Source organism: Macaca fascicularis, chromosome 2 (genome assembly GCF_037993035.2).
Source record: "Macaca fascicularis isolate 582-1 chromosome 2, T2T-MFA8v1.1".
Taxonomy (NCBI): Eukaryota; Metazoa; Chordata; class Mammalia; order Primates; family Cercopithecidae; genus Macaca; species Macaca fascicularis.
Window position 1 is genome coordinate 63,189,810 of NC_088376.1, and position 18,885 is coordinate 63,208,694.

Consider the following 18,885-nt stretch of genomic DNA (forward strand, 5'->3'; position numbering starts at 1 on the left):
AAAGGTAGCTAGAAATGAAACCATTTAAATGCTCCTTAGTAATTTCAAAATAATAATAAGCAGGGGACTTTCTCTAAGGTATCATCAGCCGTATAACCCCCTTTACTTTTGTCACTGTTCTTGCTACTACTGGTAGAAATCCCAAAAACTCAGATAATCAAAACCCAAAGAGGGTTTATATTTTTTTCCATTTCATATTCAAAGCCCATCTCAAGCTATGAACTGCCTTCATTCCTGAAATTGTTTGAAATTCATTAATTTTATTTTTCCTTTGGGAGAGTAATAACAAGTCATGATAGAAGAGGAAACTGCCATTTGTTGCCTTCTGTGCCATCTCTCCTTTACTCCATTTAGTTGAAGCTGGGAGTGCAGGCCTGGGTTTACTCCACGCTGGGGAGGAGTCAGTATTTTTCTGTTACAACGAGCATCTAGCAGAGTTCCCTAAACATAGAAAATGTTCAGTGTAAATTTAGCAAAAGAATGGGTGAATGAAAGAATATAATTTTCTGGCCAGGTGTGGTGACTAACGCCTGTATTCCCAGCACTTTAGGAGGCCAAAGCAAATGGATCACTTGAGGTCAGGAGTTCAAAACCAGCCTGGCCAATATAGCGAAAATCTGTCTCTAATGAAAATACAAAAAGTTGCTGGGTGTGGTGGTGCACACCTGTAATCCCAGCTGCTCAGGAGGCTGAGGCAGGAGAATCGCTTGAACCCAGGAGGCAGAGGTTGCAGTGAGCCGAGACTGTGCCACCGCACTCAAGCCCAAGTGACAGAGTAAGACTCTGTCTAAAAAAATAAAATAAAATAAAATAAATCGCTGTATTAAAATGAATCATTTTCATCCCATTATTTTACAATTTGAAATCCACTGCAAAATAGGTAATATGCCTTTGCAAAATAGGTAATATGCCTCCCTACAAAGAGATCATAACAGAGAAATGTGGCTTTTGAAGAGCTTGCAAAAAAGGGACCTGTGCTCAAGCAAGCTTTATGTATTATATCTTGTCTAACACTTAGAAGCTTCTCTTGAGTAGAAAGGATCATTTTGGAGTGTGAGGCAAAGAAAGGTGTTCACACCAGCACATATATTTAAAATGTTTCATTTAGGCTGAGAGATGACCTGTCTCAATCAAACCACCATTGCCAACCTTCTTGTTCCATCATCACTTTGTTACAGAGATACACGATGACTCACTCAGGGAGAAATCTTTGCTTTTATCTGATCCACGGTTGAATCTTGTCTGTGTATTGTTCCTTTGCTTTTACTTTTTTTTTTTTTTTTTCTCTCCGTGACTATGGAATTTTCCCTTTGGTTTCTCTTCAAGGGGTCCTCGTGTTTAAGGGGTGAGGGAATGATTGTCTACTGCAGTCTGCCTTAATAAAAGTGGCAATCTCCTGGCTTCCCCGTGGTGTGGCTCTATCCACCATGGGGGTAGAGCCTAACTGCACCATGTAGATGTGCCTGCCAGTCAGGGACCGCAGAAACTGCCACCCCTTATGTGTGCTGTGTGCGCTAACGGGCTTCCGCAGAGAATGGTGACACCAAGGCAAGGTAAACGCTGTTCCATGTTAAGTGGGAGCACAAACTTCCTTTAAAGTCAAACTTTGCGAACAATAATAATCTTGAAAAAGACCCTTTGGGCGCAAATCAATGCTCAAGAACGTTGCCAATCACTTGCAACCTCCTTAGACATTTCACGGATATGTTATTTATGCTCAAGGCGGGGGCCTCCTTTCACCCCCGCAACCCAAATCTTTGCTCTGTGCTTCGGACCCAGTGGGGCTTGTCGGATGAGCCACTGGGAAAATACGTTTCCCTCATTTCTCCTTGATTAACTAAGGTCACCTTGACAGAGTGCTTCCCTGTCCCTCTGGGGCTACCTCTGTGGTGCCCTGATCTGCCCCTCTATGAGAAATTCTCTACCTGTTCTGGAGGTTTCCTGGGAATCGCGAGTTCTCAGTTCCCTGGACCTGCCTGCAAGCAGAATTATCCGCCGGTCCCCGCCCCCCATCCCCAAACTCTGGGACAGCAGAGGGGACTGACTGGCCATTAATGGTCATCATCTATTTTTAATTGGAAGATCACAAGAAAGATGGTAAGCGAATCCCAGTCGCAAGTCAATTTAAATAACATTCCTGGGGAAATCCAATCACTTAAAACGGAGACACCTACGCGAACGAGAGCCCCCGCCCGTCTGGCGGGCCTAAGCGCGAAGGCTGAATTAATCAAGATCAAGGGGCTCCCGGGCTGAGAGCAGAGAGTTAACCCTTCTAGTCCCAGAGAGCGACAAGGCGGGGGAGGAAAAACGCGGACGGCCGGGGCCAAGATGCCCACGGCAGCCCCTCGCGGGCTGCCTCTGCCATTTAGGGAGGCTCCGGACCCCTTGCACCCGGCCCGGGCGGTTGGGCGCGCGAGGTTAAGATCAGAAGCTCGGGCAGCTGCTTGGGCCGCGAGTAGCAGCCGCCTCCCGCAGCCTAGGCGCGCCGCGGGCTCCTCCTCCCGCCCAAGCGTGGCCAAGTGAGGACTGCTCCGGCCGCAGGTAGCTGAGGCGCGGGAGGCGGCGCGCGCGGGACCAGAGAGGAGCGCCGGGGAGGGGCCGACGGACGCGCGGGCGGACGGACTCCCCAGCCTCCCGTCCCGGACGTTAGCCGAGGTCTGCGCGGGCCATGTGGGGACCTGGGGTCACGGCCGAGGGCCTGTCGGTGGCTCCAGCGCCGCCGCCTCTGCTGCCGCTGCTGCTACTGCTGGCGCTGGCGCTGGTGGCGCCCTCGCGGGGCGGCGGGGGCTGCGCGGAGCTGGCGTGCGGCGAGCGGGAGCGCTGCTGCGACGCGACCAACGCCACGGCGGTACGCTGCTGCAAGCTACCGCTGCACGCCTTCCTGGACAACGTGGGCTGGTTCGTTCGCAAGCTCTCCGGGCTGCTCATCCTGCTGGTGCTCTTCGCCATCGGCTATTTCCTGCAGCGCATCATCTGCCCCAGTCCACGCAGGTACCCGCGAGGCCAGGCGCGCCCAGGACAGCGGCCCGGGCCTCCTGGGGGCGCCGGACCGCTGGGGGGCGCGGGGCCGCCCGACGACGACGACGACTCGCCCGCTCTGCTACGCGACGAGGCGGCAGCCGGCTCGCAAGACTCACTGCTGGACAGTGGCGGCGGCGGCCGAGGCCGGGGAGGCGGCGGGCGCTTGGACCCCTCCTGCGCCTCAGAGCACGAGCTGCGTGTAGTGTCGCCGGTCTTCCTGCAGCTGCCCAGCTACGAGGAGGTCAAGTATCTGCCCACCTACGAGGAGTCCATGCGGCTGCAGCAGCTCAGCCCCGGGGAGGTCGTGCTGCCAGTGTCAGTGCTCGGCCGCCCGCGAGGCGGGGTCGCCGCGGAGCCCGACGGCGGCGAGGGCCGCTTCCCCCTTATCTGAGCGCTCGGGGATCGGCGGCTGGTGCAGGGCTGGGGGCTACGGGTGGCACGCAACGGCCGGGGTGCCGCTGCCAACTGCCTCAGACCTTATCTGGCACCCTGGCCTAACTGCCTGGCACCCCGCAACCGGGTTGGGGTCACTCGTCTCCCTCGCGTTCTCCCAGGATCTTATGTTTCTCTGCGTTTCATTCCGTTCAAAGAAACGTGGGGCACGTGTGGCGGGTGCGGCTGCAGCAGGCGACCCTCGAGCGCACCTTCGAAGGATGTACCCGCCCTCTGCCTTGCCTCGTATTGTGGTTCACTCGTAAGTGCCTGCTTCCCCAGTCAAAGAGAACTTGTGAGCTCTTTGGTGCGTCGAGAGAAGGGCGGTCTTCTTTAGGGCTGAGGAGAAAGGAGTGCAGTTCCTCTCCTTTCCCTACCTACCACCTGGACAGGTCACGGTCTCCCAGGGTGGGCAGAGGGCGAGGAGCCGTTGAGGACCAGCTGCGACCGGGGACTGCTGCACGTGGGTGTGGGAGAGCGCCACTTGGGTATGGTGGAATCGCTTCTGTGCGGCAGACCCCCAAAAAATCCCTCAGTGTCTTCCTGATCGAGCAAATAGTCACAGCTGGTGTTTCACAATTAGGTGGAGTGCGGGGAGTGGGCTATGGGGAACACCTGTGATACAAGGTTAGTTGCTGTACCTACTCAGGGCACAGCAACCATGTGTATCCACTCGACTGGACTTTTGATTGTTCAGTAACTGAGAAGGTATTTATATTTATTTGTCTTTTATTCTAATATTTTTATCATGCATTGAATGCAACAGTAGGGTATTTCAGCAAATTCATGACAAGGTAATCGTCTTATCACTTTTTGTAGGCCATTAATGGTCAGGAAATTGCCCATACTCTGTCATTATTGTTTAATAATTCATGAAATTATTTCATTAAAAAAGAAAAACAGAGGTATGGTCAAACGAGGAAGCATATGTGACCTAAAAACATTGACGGATATCTTATTTTCACTATTTGAGAAGAATATATTTTATTTTTAGTACTGTGGCATAATATATAACTTTTTATAATAATTGTATGCATTATGTAGTATAGCTCTTAATTGTATCATTCATCACATAACTATATGTAAAAATAATTGACATGTATATGCCATACCATGAAGCATATGATGTTGTGCACTTTCTCCTCCATTTTTCATTTGGAATACATTCCACAACATGATCCAAAACATAAGAACTTGTGACTTGTAACTTTTGTTTAAAGCCATTAATTGTGCGGTAATGTGCTACAGAAGGATTCAGTCAGCTTCTTTTAAGAAAGAAGTGTCATTGTATCAGTTTCCTGTTCTGTGACACGCCCTTTAAAAGTAAAAGATAATATAATATATTTTAATACATTGTGTGTAATGTACATATGCATATTGTCTATGTACTATATACACATTGTTTATAATAGTGTTAATACAGTTTGTCATTCTCCTGAAAGGAGAAGGAAATACAAAAGGTTTCTCTGCTTGGGAAAAGGTGAATGTTGTTATATCAAGAATGATTACACACATGGATCTCATACATGTTTTTAGAACATTGTTCTTCTGATTGAAGAAGTCTGCCACTCCTGAAAAATTTTAAAATATCTGACTTGTATTAGAAGAAAATTATTTGATTAAACTTTTAAAGGCTGGTTGAAAAAGTCTGACAGTTCTGAGAAATTTTTAAATGTCTGAATTGTAATAAAAGAGGATGATTTACTTTAAACTTCTAAAAACTAATGACCTTGTGACTAAAGAAAAATCATTTGAAGTGTATTAAAACATAGCAAAAACATTAAAATCTTTTCTCTGTGCAAATTTTATCAGATGCATGGCTATATGGTAGTGTATCAAAATATGAAATATGTCTATTTGTCATTTAAAGCAATTTGAGCTGTGAATTGACAAAAGTATCAGGAGTTGAGGCTATATCAGTTGAGAATGGTACAAAATTTAATTACATTATATAGATAATCACATATTAATATTGCTCAAATACCGTATATTTTTGTTATAGGTGGCTATCAATACTACTTACCATTCAAACTGGAAAGTTGCCGTATTTTAAAAAATAATTTATTCTTTGAAGTTACTGTTTTTCACATTTCACAAATGTTACCTGTATCTGCAACATCAACCTAGATATCCAAATAATACCTGTGCCAGTATATGAAGCAGTCTATATGTTGTTACCATAACATCTTAAAGAAATTCAACAAAATCCTATGAAAAATATGGATCAAGTATATTTCTCTTTTATCAACTATGGAACATTTCTCTCCCTAAAATCTAGAATGTCTATAAAGTGGTAATTACACTTGATACCAATCACACAATGAGGTTCTACTGAATTTTAAAATGACAAGTTTTCACCTGTTTTTTACCTGCCCAACCCACAAGCTTTTATTCACATCCCTCAGTTCAATAGAAATGAGTTTGACTCTACTGTGGGGTTTTTTTTCTTGCAATCCATTGATTTACCAAGGACAATTTTGTTCAGGCATAATTTTGTGGAAAAAATTCTTTAAAACAGTATTTTATTAATGATAAATGAACATGCCTCATGGGAATACATACACATATAACAGACCATATTAACACACACAGAACCTGTGTGTTCATAACGTTGGATTGCCTGGATAGAAACATTTTTAAAGCAGTAAGGGCAGTATCTGGGTGTTAAGCTTTATAGATTTCACTTGGAAATTATTTATTATATAGACAGAACCTATTATATATCATTGCATGTGTTTATTAATATAGAAAATGGTTATCCTGTTACCTAAAAAACAAAGAGATGATTTTACTTCTTTTTAATATTCCATAGTAAAAGTGGAGGATAGAACATTGTGTTCTTTAACTATATGTAGAATAATATACTATTAACTTATGGCATGAAATATTAATGGAATTAATATGGAACACTAATTTTATGGTATATATATATATATACACACATATATATATATATATATATTTTTTTTTTTTTTTTTTTGAGAAAAGAGCTCACTTTGTTGCCCAGGCTGAAGTGCAGTGGCATGATCACCACTCACTGCAGCCTTGACCTTCTGGGCTCAAGGGATCCTCTTGCCTCAGCCTCCTGCGTGGCTGGGACTATAGGTACACACCACCACACCCAGCTAATTTTTGTATTTTTTTGTAGAGATGGGGTTTTGCCATGTTGCCCAGGTTAGTCTCATTCTCCTGGGCTCAAGTGATCTGCCTGCCTTGTCCTCCCAAAGTTCTGGGATTATAGACGTGAGCCACCATGCCCAGCCTGTGGCATATATATCTTAACCCACCTAGGCGTGCAGTGTTTTCCAGTACTAAGTGAACTTTTGCTCCTGGTTTTCAGTTACAAAGTAATTCCAATACTAAAACATTTTAAGCACATTTTATTTTCACTGACTTCTCTTGAGTAGGGGAATAATGGTCCTGCATATTGTAATCCATCTGGAATGCAAAAAAACATGATTGATTTTCTAAATTTAGGTGTTAGATATGTAAATATGTATATTGTATATATACAGTTGGCTCTCCTGTATCTGTGGGTTCTGCATCTGCAGATGCAACCAACTGCAGATAGAAAATATATTTTTTTAATTTTTTGAAAATATTTTTAAGAAATATAGCTTTTAAAAATGCAAATTAAACAATACGTTATAACAACTATATAACATTTATATTGTATTAAGTGTTATAAGTCATCTAGAGGAGATGTAAAGTATATGGGAGGATACATATAGGTTATATGCAAATACTACACGATTTTATATCAGGGAGTTGATTTTGACCTTTGCAGGGGGTCCTAAAACTAATCTCTATGGATACCTAGGGATGACTGTAGTGTGTGTGTGTGTGTGTGTGTGTGTGTGTGTGTGTGTGTGTAATCATCAGTTGCTTAGAAGCAATGTTATGGGTGTTCAATATCTTAACCAAGGGGAAAATGTTTTCTTGAGATAGAATGATAGTTTTAAGAGGCCATTAATTGCCACATTCTGCAAACGTGAGTGTGCTTCAACCATGGAAAATGGCATTGGCAATTATGTCAAAGGGCATGAAATGTACTCTATAAGGAAAACAAGATTCAATTGTAAAGGCCAGAGGGAATATTAAGGAAATGGACTCAGTTAACAATTTGAAAGGCAATATGCTAAGTACCTTAATGTTGTACTTTTTGTATACAGTTTCTCTCAAGTGGAATTAATAAAGGAAACAATTCAAAGCTGAAACTCATATAACATGAATATGATGTCTAGATTTATACAATATTCTGATCTGACTTTTATTAAAAATTTTATGAATTGTAATTAATTTGGGTTTTCAGCTTGAGAGAAATAATGATGTATGTTGAGTTTTATTTTGAGCAGCAAGTATTAACCATCTCTTCAAAAGTGTAAGTTTCCTAAACCGATCAATAATAGAATATTTGGCAAGTTCATATCTGACCTCAGTAGTTTATGATTTACTTTTTCATTCTCCTTTCATGCATTGATGAAAAGGCTAATAACTGGTAGACTAAGGAAAGGTATTTTGTCAACCAAGGAATGAATCAGCAACAGCTAATGACAAACAATTAGGCCATTCTTTCTTCCACATGGGTAATACCAGAAAAGTTACAGTATTCCTTTGTAAAATTTTGCCTGTAAAAATAACCAAATATCAAGTAAAACCAATACTTTTGTCATACTTAATTACATGTAGAACCTAATTTTATTATTTATTCATTTTTATTTACATAACTCACTTTTTAAATTTATTTTTTTTTTGAGACAATATCTTTCTCTGTCACCCACACTGGAGTGCAGTGGTGTGATCACAGCTCACTGCAGCCTCAACCTCCCAGGCTCAAGTGATCTTCTCTTCTCAGCCTCCTGGTCACTGGGTACAGGAGTGCACAACCATGTCTGGCTAATTTTTAACTTTTTTCGTTGAAACAAGGTCTCACTATGCTGCCCAGGCTGGTCTCAAATTCGTGGGCTCAAGAAATCCTCCCACCTTGGCCTTTGAAAATGCTGGGATTGCAGGCATGAGCCACCACATCCAGCCCACTTTTATTAATTTTATGGCAAAAATTATACAATGGTGGAGATACTTATGTTTGTCTCCAAACCAGACAGTATTATTTTTATCTCCTCTTCAGCTTCTTAGCTGAGTATCTTGTCTGATATCTTGCTGTTCTTATTTCCTTTTTGTGTGATTGTTCTTATCCTGCTTTAGATTTTCAGTAGATGTTTCCTCAGAAACACATCTCTTAGAACTCCACGTTATTCTGCTGTGCTTTCTTCTCTCTCTGGTTATGGCTTCACCTTTTGCACAGTTTCTTCTTTTAGTAAAATGGTATTTTCCAACGTGCTTCCTTTGTTTTCTCTTTGCATCTGACTTCTGTAGCTTTTCCATGTTGACACAGGTGTGGTTTTTCCTCTTTATCTACTAAAGGACTGTAAACTTTTTTTATCTGTTATTATCTATGGAGCTTTTCTCTGTGATGCCGGACAATCAAATCTTTTCAGGTGCCCAGCTAGGACTGTTCTAAATCTCAAATGTAATAGATCCAGATGTACTACTACCTCTTTATCTTCTGCTTTCTCACCTGGATTTTCCTAGAGGGATTATCAGCACTTTTCTCCCCATCTTTCCCCAAAGATGTGTTCTCTGCTATATTAGGACAAATAATTAGACCCTTGCATTTTAGTAATGACAGGCATCTTATTTTGGCTTCCAAACCTCAAGCATATTCTTTCTTCGTAGACTACTACATCTTTCTACTGGATTTTTTTCTCACAGGCATTCTTGTGGTATCCTGTGTGTGTGTCACTTTTTGTGAGTAATGATCGCCTGTTTTCTTCCTATCCTTGCTCGCAGACATTCTATTTGTTGTACTAGTTAAAAGATCATATCCTCTGTGTTTGTAGGAAAGACCTCACTTGAGTCCCTGGACCTCAAAGGTAACTTGATTTACAATTGATTGCTCTATCTTTTATAACGTTCTTATGGATTTTTTGCATGGGCTCCTCTTAAACTTCCTCTGCATATGGTATCTCTGTTTTACTAGGTAGACTAGAAAATATCTCTACCTTTACATTTCTTTTATTCCTGCTTGCAAATATGATCTTGAAGTTATATGCATCTAATCCCCATTGCATTAGGAGCTTGTCTGAAGAACCAGAAATAGTTTTATTTTCTGCCTCTTTGTTGCCTATGTTAGTTTCATCAGACAGAGGATTAGAACCTTCCAGGTTACTCCTGTTTCATTTTGGTTTGTGTGAAGTTTTTCCTCTGTATTGACCAAAGATACCACCGGATAAAAATTAATTTTGATTATTTTTCTAGGTCTTACAAATATCTTCTCTCTATTTGTAGATTTAAATTTTTGTTGCAAATTCTTCATTGGTTTATCATTCTTTTCCACGTGTATAATCCCTGTTAAACTAGCCAAACCATCAGATGCCTGAAGATTTATACTAGTTTTACCTTCTCCCATCCCACTAACCCCCTCTGCACCACCCCCTAACCCCCCGCTATGTTACACTCACTGTCTTTTGTTTCATAGCTCTGTCTTCTGAGTTTTTCTCTTGGAAAAGCTTCACAATATTCTTTTTTTGTTTTTTGAAATAGTCTTGCTCTGTTGCCCAGGCTAGAGTGCAGTGGCGCTATCTCGGCTCACTGCAACCTCCGCCTTCCGGGTTCAAGTGATTCTCCTGCCTCAGCCTCCTGAGTAGCTGGGACTACAAGCATGTACCACCACACCTGGCTAATATTTGTATTTTTAGTAGAGATGGGGTTTCACCATGCTGGCCAGGCTGGTCTTGAACTCCTGACCTCAAGTGATCTGCCATGGCCTCCCAAGGTGCTGGGATTACAGGCGTGAGCCACCACGCCAGGCATCTTCACAATATTCTTTTAAACTTTATTTATTTGAATCTTTTCTGTTGATGTAAGCAACTGAGACTCTTGCAGTTTGTATCAGTTCTGTATTTGGGTCTAGGACACGGGGACATTCCCTGACTCAACTTTTTTGAAAATTAAGCTTATGGCCAGTCATGATGGCTCACACCTGTAATCCAAGCACTTTGGGAGGTTGAGGCAGGTGTATCACCTGAAGTCAGGAGGTGAAGGTTGCAGTGAGTGGAGATTGCACCATTGCATTCCAGCCTGTGTGACAGAGCAAGAATCCGCCTCAAAAAAAAAAAAAAAAAAAAGGTTATATTCCTTTATATTAATTTCTCTTTGCACATATCTGTTTGGCTAGGCAAAGGTTTTAGATTCTTGAAAATCTTTATTTTTTAGGGTAGATCTGGTTCTTTGACAACTCAGTCTTGCATGTTCTTTGACCATGTCTCCAGTTTCAGAAGCATTCGTTTTAGATTCATATTAACAAGGATTACAAAAGAAGTTTTCTTGACAGATCTCCTGGTCGATTCTTATTTTTGTTCACTGGATCAAACATTTCTTCAAATCTATTATATAATTCCAAATGATGTTTTCGTTTGGGTTCTGTCATAAGTGTTTTCATTCCAATAAGTCTTCAACTGCACTGTTCTTTTTTCTTGATGGTTTCAATAAGCTACTGATAACTCTTGCTTGGGTCAGTGTTTTCTTTTGGTGTTTTAAAAAGTTCTGAATGATTGTAATTATAATAGGTTCATTGCCTGATGCACAAGGAAGTTAACATGCAGAGACATCTGGTTGCAGCAGAGAAAGAGGTTTAATCATAGGGCCACCAAATAGAAGAGGAGATGAGAGAAAACCTCAAATCTGTCTCCCTGAGGATTTTGGTTTTGGTGTGGGCCAAAGTGTTGAACTCATTGATTGGTCAGAGTACAAAGGTGTGGTCATGGGACAGCATCAGTATTCTCATGCTCATTTGGTTCCTCTGTGGTGGTCTTCAAACTTATTGTCTCAGCTGTACTTCTGGAATTCAGGATCTGTTGAAGCAATTCTTAAACAAGAGTTTTATCATTCAAAGGTCAGAAATCCTATTTATGGGAAGAATGGGCATGCAAATAATTAGTATCTAGTGCCACCCTGACTTTTGATTACAAGGAAGTGGGCCAAAGTGCAGCCTGATTAATGCTTAATTGTAGCTGTATATCTGTCCAGAATTCTTGTTACTGCTCTGAGGAGGGCTTCATGGTCAGTTGACTAACCTTAAAAAAAGGGCTGTAGTCTTTGTATGGTCTTCCACATTTTCTTTTGACTGAACACTTGTACAATCAAATTTGAACTCTAAATAGAACATAAAATCTCTGTATGTTGTGTATATTGTTTTCTAGTGCTTGGCTTTCTTGAGTAGTATTTTTTCTTTTTTTCCAGACAGAGTCTCACAAGCTGGAGTGCAGTGGTGTGATCTCGACTCACTGCAACTTCTACCTCCCAGGTTCAAGTAATTCTCCTGCCTCAGCTACACAAGGAGCCAGGATTACAGGTGCATGCCACCATGCCCGGCAAATTTTTGTATTTTCAATAGAGATGGGGTTTCTCCATGTTGGCCAGTCTGGTCTCAAACTCCTGACCTCAAGTGATCCTCCTACCTCAGTCTCCCAAAGTGGTAGGCTTACAGGCATGAGCCACTGCACCCAGCCATTGAGTAGTATTTTTCGTATTTTTTATAATAGGTGTTTTAGCCAACTGTTTTTTCTAGTTCTGTCTAATATAGTTGAATGTGTACTAAGGTTTCCTATGAGCAAGTTTTTAGAATTTGGAATTTCTAAGTTTCTATAAGCATTGGAATGTCTGCCAGATCTTCTACTAGATATACCTTAGAAATTTTCAAAAGTTTCTTGATGCCTGTAAAATTTTCTGCCGATTCACATCTCCACAAAAGAGTTGTCATGAGGTTCTTGACACCTGTCAAATCTTGGTCAGGCGCAGTGTCTCACATCTGAGTTACCAGCACTTTTGGAGGCCAAGGCAGGTGGTTCGAGACCTGGCCTTGAGGCCAGAAGTTCGAGACCAGCCTGGGCAACATGGTGAAACCCCATCTCTACTAAAAATACAAAAATTAGCCAGTGTAATGATGCACGCCTGTAATCCCAGGTACTTAGGATGATGAGGCACGAGAATCTCTCGAACCCAGAAAGCAGAGGTTACAGTGAGCCGACACCAGTGCACTCCAGCCTGGGTGACAGAGGGAGACTCTCTCTCAAAAAAGAAAGAAAAAATATTCTCCTTGTTTCCTCCTTTTTTTTTTTTTTCCTAGTGGAAACAGAATCCAACTGGGCTTTATTTTACTTTTCTTCCTATTACAAATATTTCTTGAAAACATGCTAAGTTCAAGTAACTGTTTTCATCTTTTCCTTTTTTTACACGTTTTAGTTGACATATAGTAATTGTACATATTTGTGAGATACATAGTGATGTTCTGATACCTATAATGTATAGTGACCAGACCAGGGTAATCAGCAGATCCATCATCTCAAACATTTATCATTTCTTTGTGTTGGGGACATTCAGTATCCTCCTTCTAGCTATTTGAAACTATTTATTTATTTATTTATTTATTTTTATTATTATTTTTTTTGTGTGTGTGTGTCTTGCTATGTTGCTCAGGCTCGTCTCAAACTCCTGTACTCAAGTGATCCTCCAACCTTGGCCTCCTGAAGTGCTGGGATTACAGACGTCAACGACTGCACCAGCCTTTATTTCTTTAGGAGTTTTGGTCTATTGGTGCCTGTCAGGTCTTCTGTGGGTTCAATCTTTTTCACAGAAGTTCTCAGAAATTTCTTGATTGTTGTAAGAAGTCCAGCTGATTTGCACTGAGCCCTGGACACTATCCCAAGTTTCTTGTTGATTGTTCTCTGGGTCGGCAATTGGCTGTGGAGTTTTCCCAAGGTCCTTGGTTTCTGTTGGGTCTTCCGCCAGTTCTGGCTTTTCTTTGGATATCCTAAACAATCTCTTTCTCCCTGTGAGGTTTCACCATTTCCACTTGGCAGATCTGGGGTTCTTGTTGCTTTCTCTCTCTAACTGTACTGTCTGCTTTGGCATTTTCATAAGCCCTTTGATGCCTGTCGGGTTTTCTTCCTGATTGCATTTTCCCCAGTCGTCCCCAGCAGTCTCCTGGGTTTGTGCTTTGAAGTGTTCCTAAACTTTCTGTTGACATCATCAACATTTATTTGTTTCTCTAGTTCTTTTGGTGTTTACCGGAGCTCTCTGATAGCTGCCAGTCTTCTGTGGGTTTTGGTTTTATTTTAAGTGTCCTGGCATTTTCATGAGAATTCTTAAGAGTTTCCGCTGGTTCTGTTTCATGCTTTGGAGTGCTCATAAGATTTCTATGGGTGTTTCACCACTTATTTGTTCCTCTGGTTCTTTCAGTGATTGTGGGCGCTCTCTGATACCTGCCAGGTCTTCCACAGCGTTTGCCTTTTCTTCAGCTGTTTTCATCAGTCTCTTGAGGAATATTAGAGTTTCTACAGGTTCCCAATTATGCTTTGCAGTACTCCTAAGATTTTTATGGCTACCTATTTTAGTAAACATCTGTAATCAGTTATAATTAGTAATTTCATTAATGAATTCCTGAAATGTATAGTTACTGAGTTTGAACTCGGGCAATTCACTTTGATAAGTTAAATATCATTAATTCTAGCTTGCTCTGATTTAACATTTGGTAGCATTTACATGTTAGCCTTTCTTCCGATAAATAAAATATAGGCATTCACCCAACTTTAGATATAAGCTCAACATTTGCTGTGAGGGTGACACTTTTCATTTCTATCATGATGACTATAACAAAAATAACTATAATTAACTGAATGCTGACATATGCCAGGCACTGTGCTAGGCATTTTACATGTATTATTTCACTTAAAATTCACAGCAGGAGGAAGTGAGGATTATTAACCCCGTTTTACAGATAAGAAAAGTAGGGCCCCAAGAGATTGAGTAATGTGCCCAAAGTCACACGGCTGATAGGTAGAAGATCCAGGAAGCTGATCCAGCCTGTTTTACTCCAGAGCTGCTGTTCTCAACCACTCAATGTCTCAACACACAATTAATTTAACCTTGCAGAATATCTTTTATTATTTTTTTTCTTTCTGAGGGTCTCACTCTTTTAGCTAGGCTGGAGTGGAGTAGCACAATCAAGGCTCACTGCAGCCTCGACCCCCCTACCACCCCCAGAGCTCAAGTGATCCTCCCACCTCAGCCTCCCAAGTAGCTGGGACTATAGGCATGTGCCACCACATCCAGCTAATTTTTGTATTTCTTGTAGAGACAGGGTTTCACCATGTTGCCCAGGCTGAAGTCTCGAACTCCTGAGCTCAAGCAATCTGCCTACCTCAGCCTCCTAAAGTGCTGAGATTACAGGCATGGTGGCTGTAATTTGCTGTTTAAAGAAACCACTATTAAAAACACCTTAGGAGCTGTGCTGGGGATCTATAATAACGACTCAAACTTATTTGTAGGCATATAGAAATGTTTAATGGATAAAATGGATACAATCTGAAATGTTTGACAAAAAACTACTCAGATGCTGATTTGGTTTTTTTGTTTGTTTGTTTGTTTCATTTTTCCATTTTGTTCGGCTAATGGGCCATTAGTACCAAGTGTGCCTCCTTCCCAGTCTGGCTTAGTTAACTTTAAAAATTGAAAATAATTTCTTTAAAATAGCTGGTAAATCTTTTCCAATATTTAAAAAAAGAAACATCAGGGGATTTGTATGTTCAGCATAAAAATGAGAACCACAGAGTCTAACATAATATCACTAAATACCCAGTGGTAGCTAATATCAGAGTAAGGACAAAAATAGCACATTCTTAAATTAAGGTTCTGTTTATATTTTTGTGGTAGAATACAAATGTTAAGACTTCATATAGGCTGAGTGCGGTGGTCCATGCCTGTAATCCCAGCACTTTGGAAGGGCAAGGCAAGGACTGCTTGAGCCTAGGAGTTCAAGACCAGCCTGGGCAACAAAGTGAGACCCCATCTCTATGAAAAATAAAAAAATTAGCTGAGTGTGATGATACACACCTGTAGTCCTAACTATTCAGGAGGATAAGGTGGGAGGATCACCTGAGCCCAGGAGCTCGGGGCAGCAGTGAGCTATGGTCATGTTCCTGCACTCCAGCCTGGGCAACAGAAGGAGACTCTGTTAAAAAAATAATAATAAACAAACAAGAACTTCATATACACAGTGGTTTAGAGTTGGGCTGTGGAGTATGCAGTCTGTCTGCCTAAGTAAATCTCTGGTCTCTAGATTTACTAGATGGAGAATGGACATCAGGGCTATAGGAACAGAGCTGGGAGAATAAAGGTTAAGGCAGATAGAGGAGGGCAAGTTCAGTAATGAGGGTAAATGAATTGGCACAATGGACATTGAAATCCTTGTCAGACATGGAACTGGAGTCTGATATAAAGGCTTTTTTTGGCTGGGCCCGGTGGCTCAAGCCTGTAATCCCAGCACTTTGGGAGGCCGAGACGGGCGGATCACAAGGTCAGGAGATCGAGACCATCCTGGCTAACACGGTGAAACCCCGTCTCTACTAAAAAATACAAAAAACTAGCCGGGCGAGGTGGCGGGCGCCTGTAGTCCCAGCTACTCCGGAGGCTGAGGCAGGAGAATGGCGTGAACCCGGGAGGCGGAGTTTGCAGTGAGCTGAGATCCGGTCACTGCGCTCCAGCCTGGGCGACAGAGCGAGACTCCGTCTCAAAAAAAAAAAAAAAAAAAAAAAAGGATTTCTTTTTTTTTTTTTTAACTTTCTTGAGACAGAGTCTCGCTCTGTCGCCCAGGCTAGAGCGCAGCGGTGTGATCTCGGCTCACTGCAACCTCTGCCTCCCAGGTTCAAGCGATCCTCCTGCCTCAGCCTCCTGAGTAACTGGGATTACAGGCGCCTGCCATCACACCTGGCTAATTTTTGTAATTTTAGTAGAGATGGGGTTTTGTCATGTTGGCCAGGCTGGTTTCAAACTCCTGACCTCAAGTGATCCGCCCGCCTCGGCCTCCCAAAGTACTGGGATTACAGACACGAGCAACCGTGCCCAGCCTTGATATAAACATTTCTGATTTTAACCTGAAGAAGAGACAAACAAGGGGAATAATTATCTTTAAATATTTAAAGTGTTAACTTGTAGAAATAGACTTAATCTTATTTTGTAGGGTTCCAGAAGATAGAACTTAAAAGTTTAAAAAAAGTCAAATTACAAACACATCAGTTATCTCATCTGTCTACCTATTTATTCATCCAGCCATTCTGTAACTTACAATGAAGCAGTTTTAAGGGTATTTACAAAAAAACACTTAAAAAACAAGACCCCCCAAGAGTAGATGAAAAAACAGGGCAAAAAGGAAAGCAGTTGAAAAAATAAGACTATATCTCAGTTCTGAGCTTTAAAGTAGGAAATACAATGAAAGCAGCGGCAGACTAGTTAAAGGATTCATGACATTTAGTAAGTAAAATACAGACCAGATGCTTCAGAGAAGCACAATCCTCCTACTACTTGAGATCTGGGAGAAGCCGTTCCTGTGGGTTCTCATGAAGAAGACACTGTAAGGTCAAGAATAACATATGTGGCCATCTCAACACTAAATATGCTTCACAGGGCTTCCAAAAATGAGATCTTCAGTATAAACAATGGCATAGCATTGACACTTGCCTCAAGGGAAGCAATTTCTCAAGATGTCTAAATAATGTAGTACAGAAACTCTAACATTGGATGCTTTGAGCCAATCTCAAAACAAGTTTTATTCTAGAGGCCTTATTCTAGAATTATCTATAAAACTATATAGGTAACTGTACAACTTTCAGATTACTTTCCATAAATGCTATTTATCTCATTTAAGCTTTTTAAAAGTCATTTTTACTGTTTTTTAAAATTACAAAAGTTGGAATTAGGAAGAAAATGGAGAATAGAAGCCAGGACTAACTTGCAGCTCCCACTTGGACAGACAGAGCAACATGTGGAAACTCACATCGTGAACTTTTGCTCCAAGAACTACTGCAGGAACATACCAGGAAAGCCGAGAGAATACACAGACCCTTTGAAGGAAGCTGATTGCTGCTGCAGGCTCTGAGAGACAGCCAAAAAATTGTAAGTGTCCAAAAGTGTGAAAAGGGGGTCATCCACCCCCAAACACACATCCCTACTTGGGAACCTGAAGGCACAGATCATTGGAGAAGAAGTTGATCTTACCTGGAGTTAAGGCGAACTTAGAGAGCTGAGGGAAATACGGGAGTAGAGGAAGCAGCAGGAGAGTGCCTGTGAGCACTTTCAGCCCCTGGGAAATCCATTTCTGACTTTGTCTCACAGGGGTCCACTGGAGGGTTGCCAGTGGAATTGGGGAAAGGCCACAGGGAGAAGGAAACTTCCAAATGAACTTTGTAACAATTTCGACTGAATGTGAAGTTTCCTGGACAGAATCTGGGAAAGAGGGTGAACCACGAGTGCAGACAAAGCACAGAAGTTGCAGCAGGCAGGGAGGTGCAAAACCTGAAAGCCCACTTGTTTTCCCGGTTGGGTAGCCTGGGGCCTGGGGCGAGTCCTCAGCTCTGCTCACCTCCTGTCTGGAAATAAACTCAGTGCTATTAGAGGGGTATGAGTGAGATCGGCCTTTCGGGCTGCATGGGAGCTGGGTGAGGCCTGTAACTGCTGACTTTCCCCCACTTCCCTGGTGACCTGCATGACACAGCAGAGGCAGCCATAATCCCCCTGGGAACTAACTCCATTAGCCTGAGAACCACACCTCCATCCCCTGCAGCAGCTGTAGCAAGCCCTGCCCAAGGAGAGTCTGAGCTCAGACAAGCCTATCCCTATCCCCACCTGATGGACTTTCTCTACCTGCCCTGGTAGCTGAAGACAAAGGACATAATCTCTTGGTAGCCCTATAACCCCACCCACTGCCTGAGAAACTTATCCAGGTGACCTTAGGACAAGCTTGTATCCTCCCTATAATACTGCAGCTGGAAGCACCACCTCCTGGCTAGAGGCCAACCAATAAGCAACAACACAACAAAGGACCCTCACAGAGTCCACTTCACTCTCCTGCTACCTCCACTGGAGCAGGTGCTGGTATCCAAGGCTGAGAGACCTGAAGATGGATCACATCACAGGACTCTTTGCAGAGACTCCCCAGTACCATGCCAGAGCCTGGTAGCTCCACTGGGCAGCTAGATTGTTGTATCTCAATCTAGCTTGGCTCTCAGGAAGCCTCTTCTCTGAGCACTCACATCCAGGGAGCACCCTGTGGGACGAAAGAATCTGAACGGCAGCCCTTGAGCCCCAGATCTTCCCTCTGACATAGTCTACCCAAATGAGAAGGAACCAGAAAAACAATTCTGGTAATATGACAGAACAAGGTTCTTTAACACCCCCAAAAGATCACACTAGCTCACCAGCAATGGATCTAAACTGAGAAGAAATCTCTGAATTGCCAGAAAAAGAATTCAAAAGGTCAATTATTAAGCTACTCAAGGAAGCACCAGAAAAAGGTGAATATAAACTCAAAGAAATTTT

At 42.3% G+C, this 18,885-nt stretch overlaps 1 protein-coding gene across 1 annotated transcript; it reads left to right on the plus strand.

The window, feature by feature from the left end:
- Positions 1-2,507: 2,507 nt before the first annotated feature.
- On the plus strand, positions 2,508-5,256 carry C2H3orf80 (chromosome 2 C3orf80 homolog). The gene has a single exon (XM_005546244.5). The coding sequence runs from the start codon at positions 2,669-2,671 to the stop codon at positions 3,410-3,412; it is 744 nt and encodes a 247-aa protein (XP_005546301.1). The 5' UTR covers positions 2,508-2,668; the 3' UTR covers positions 3,413-5,256.
- Positions 5,257-18,885: the final 13,629 nt, after the last annotated feature.

What these genes read in the sequence shown, in the direction of transcription:
- C2H3orf80 (XM_005546244.5), top strand. Translation starts at nt 2,669, where the DNA reads ATGTGGGGACCTGGGGTCACGGCCGAGGGCCTGTCGGTGGCTCCAGCG.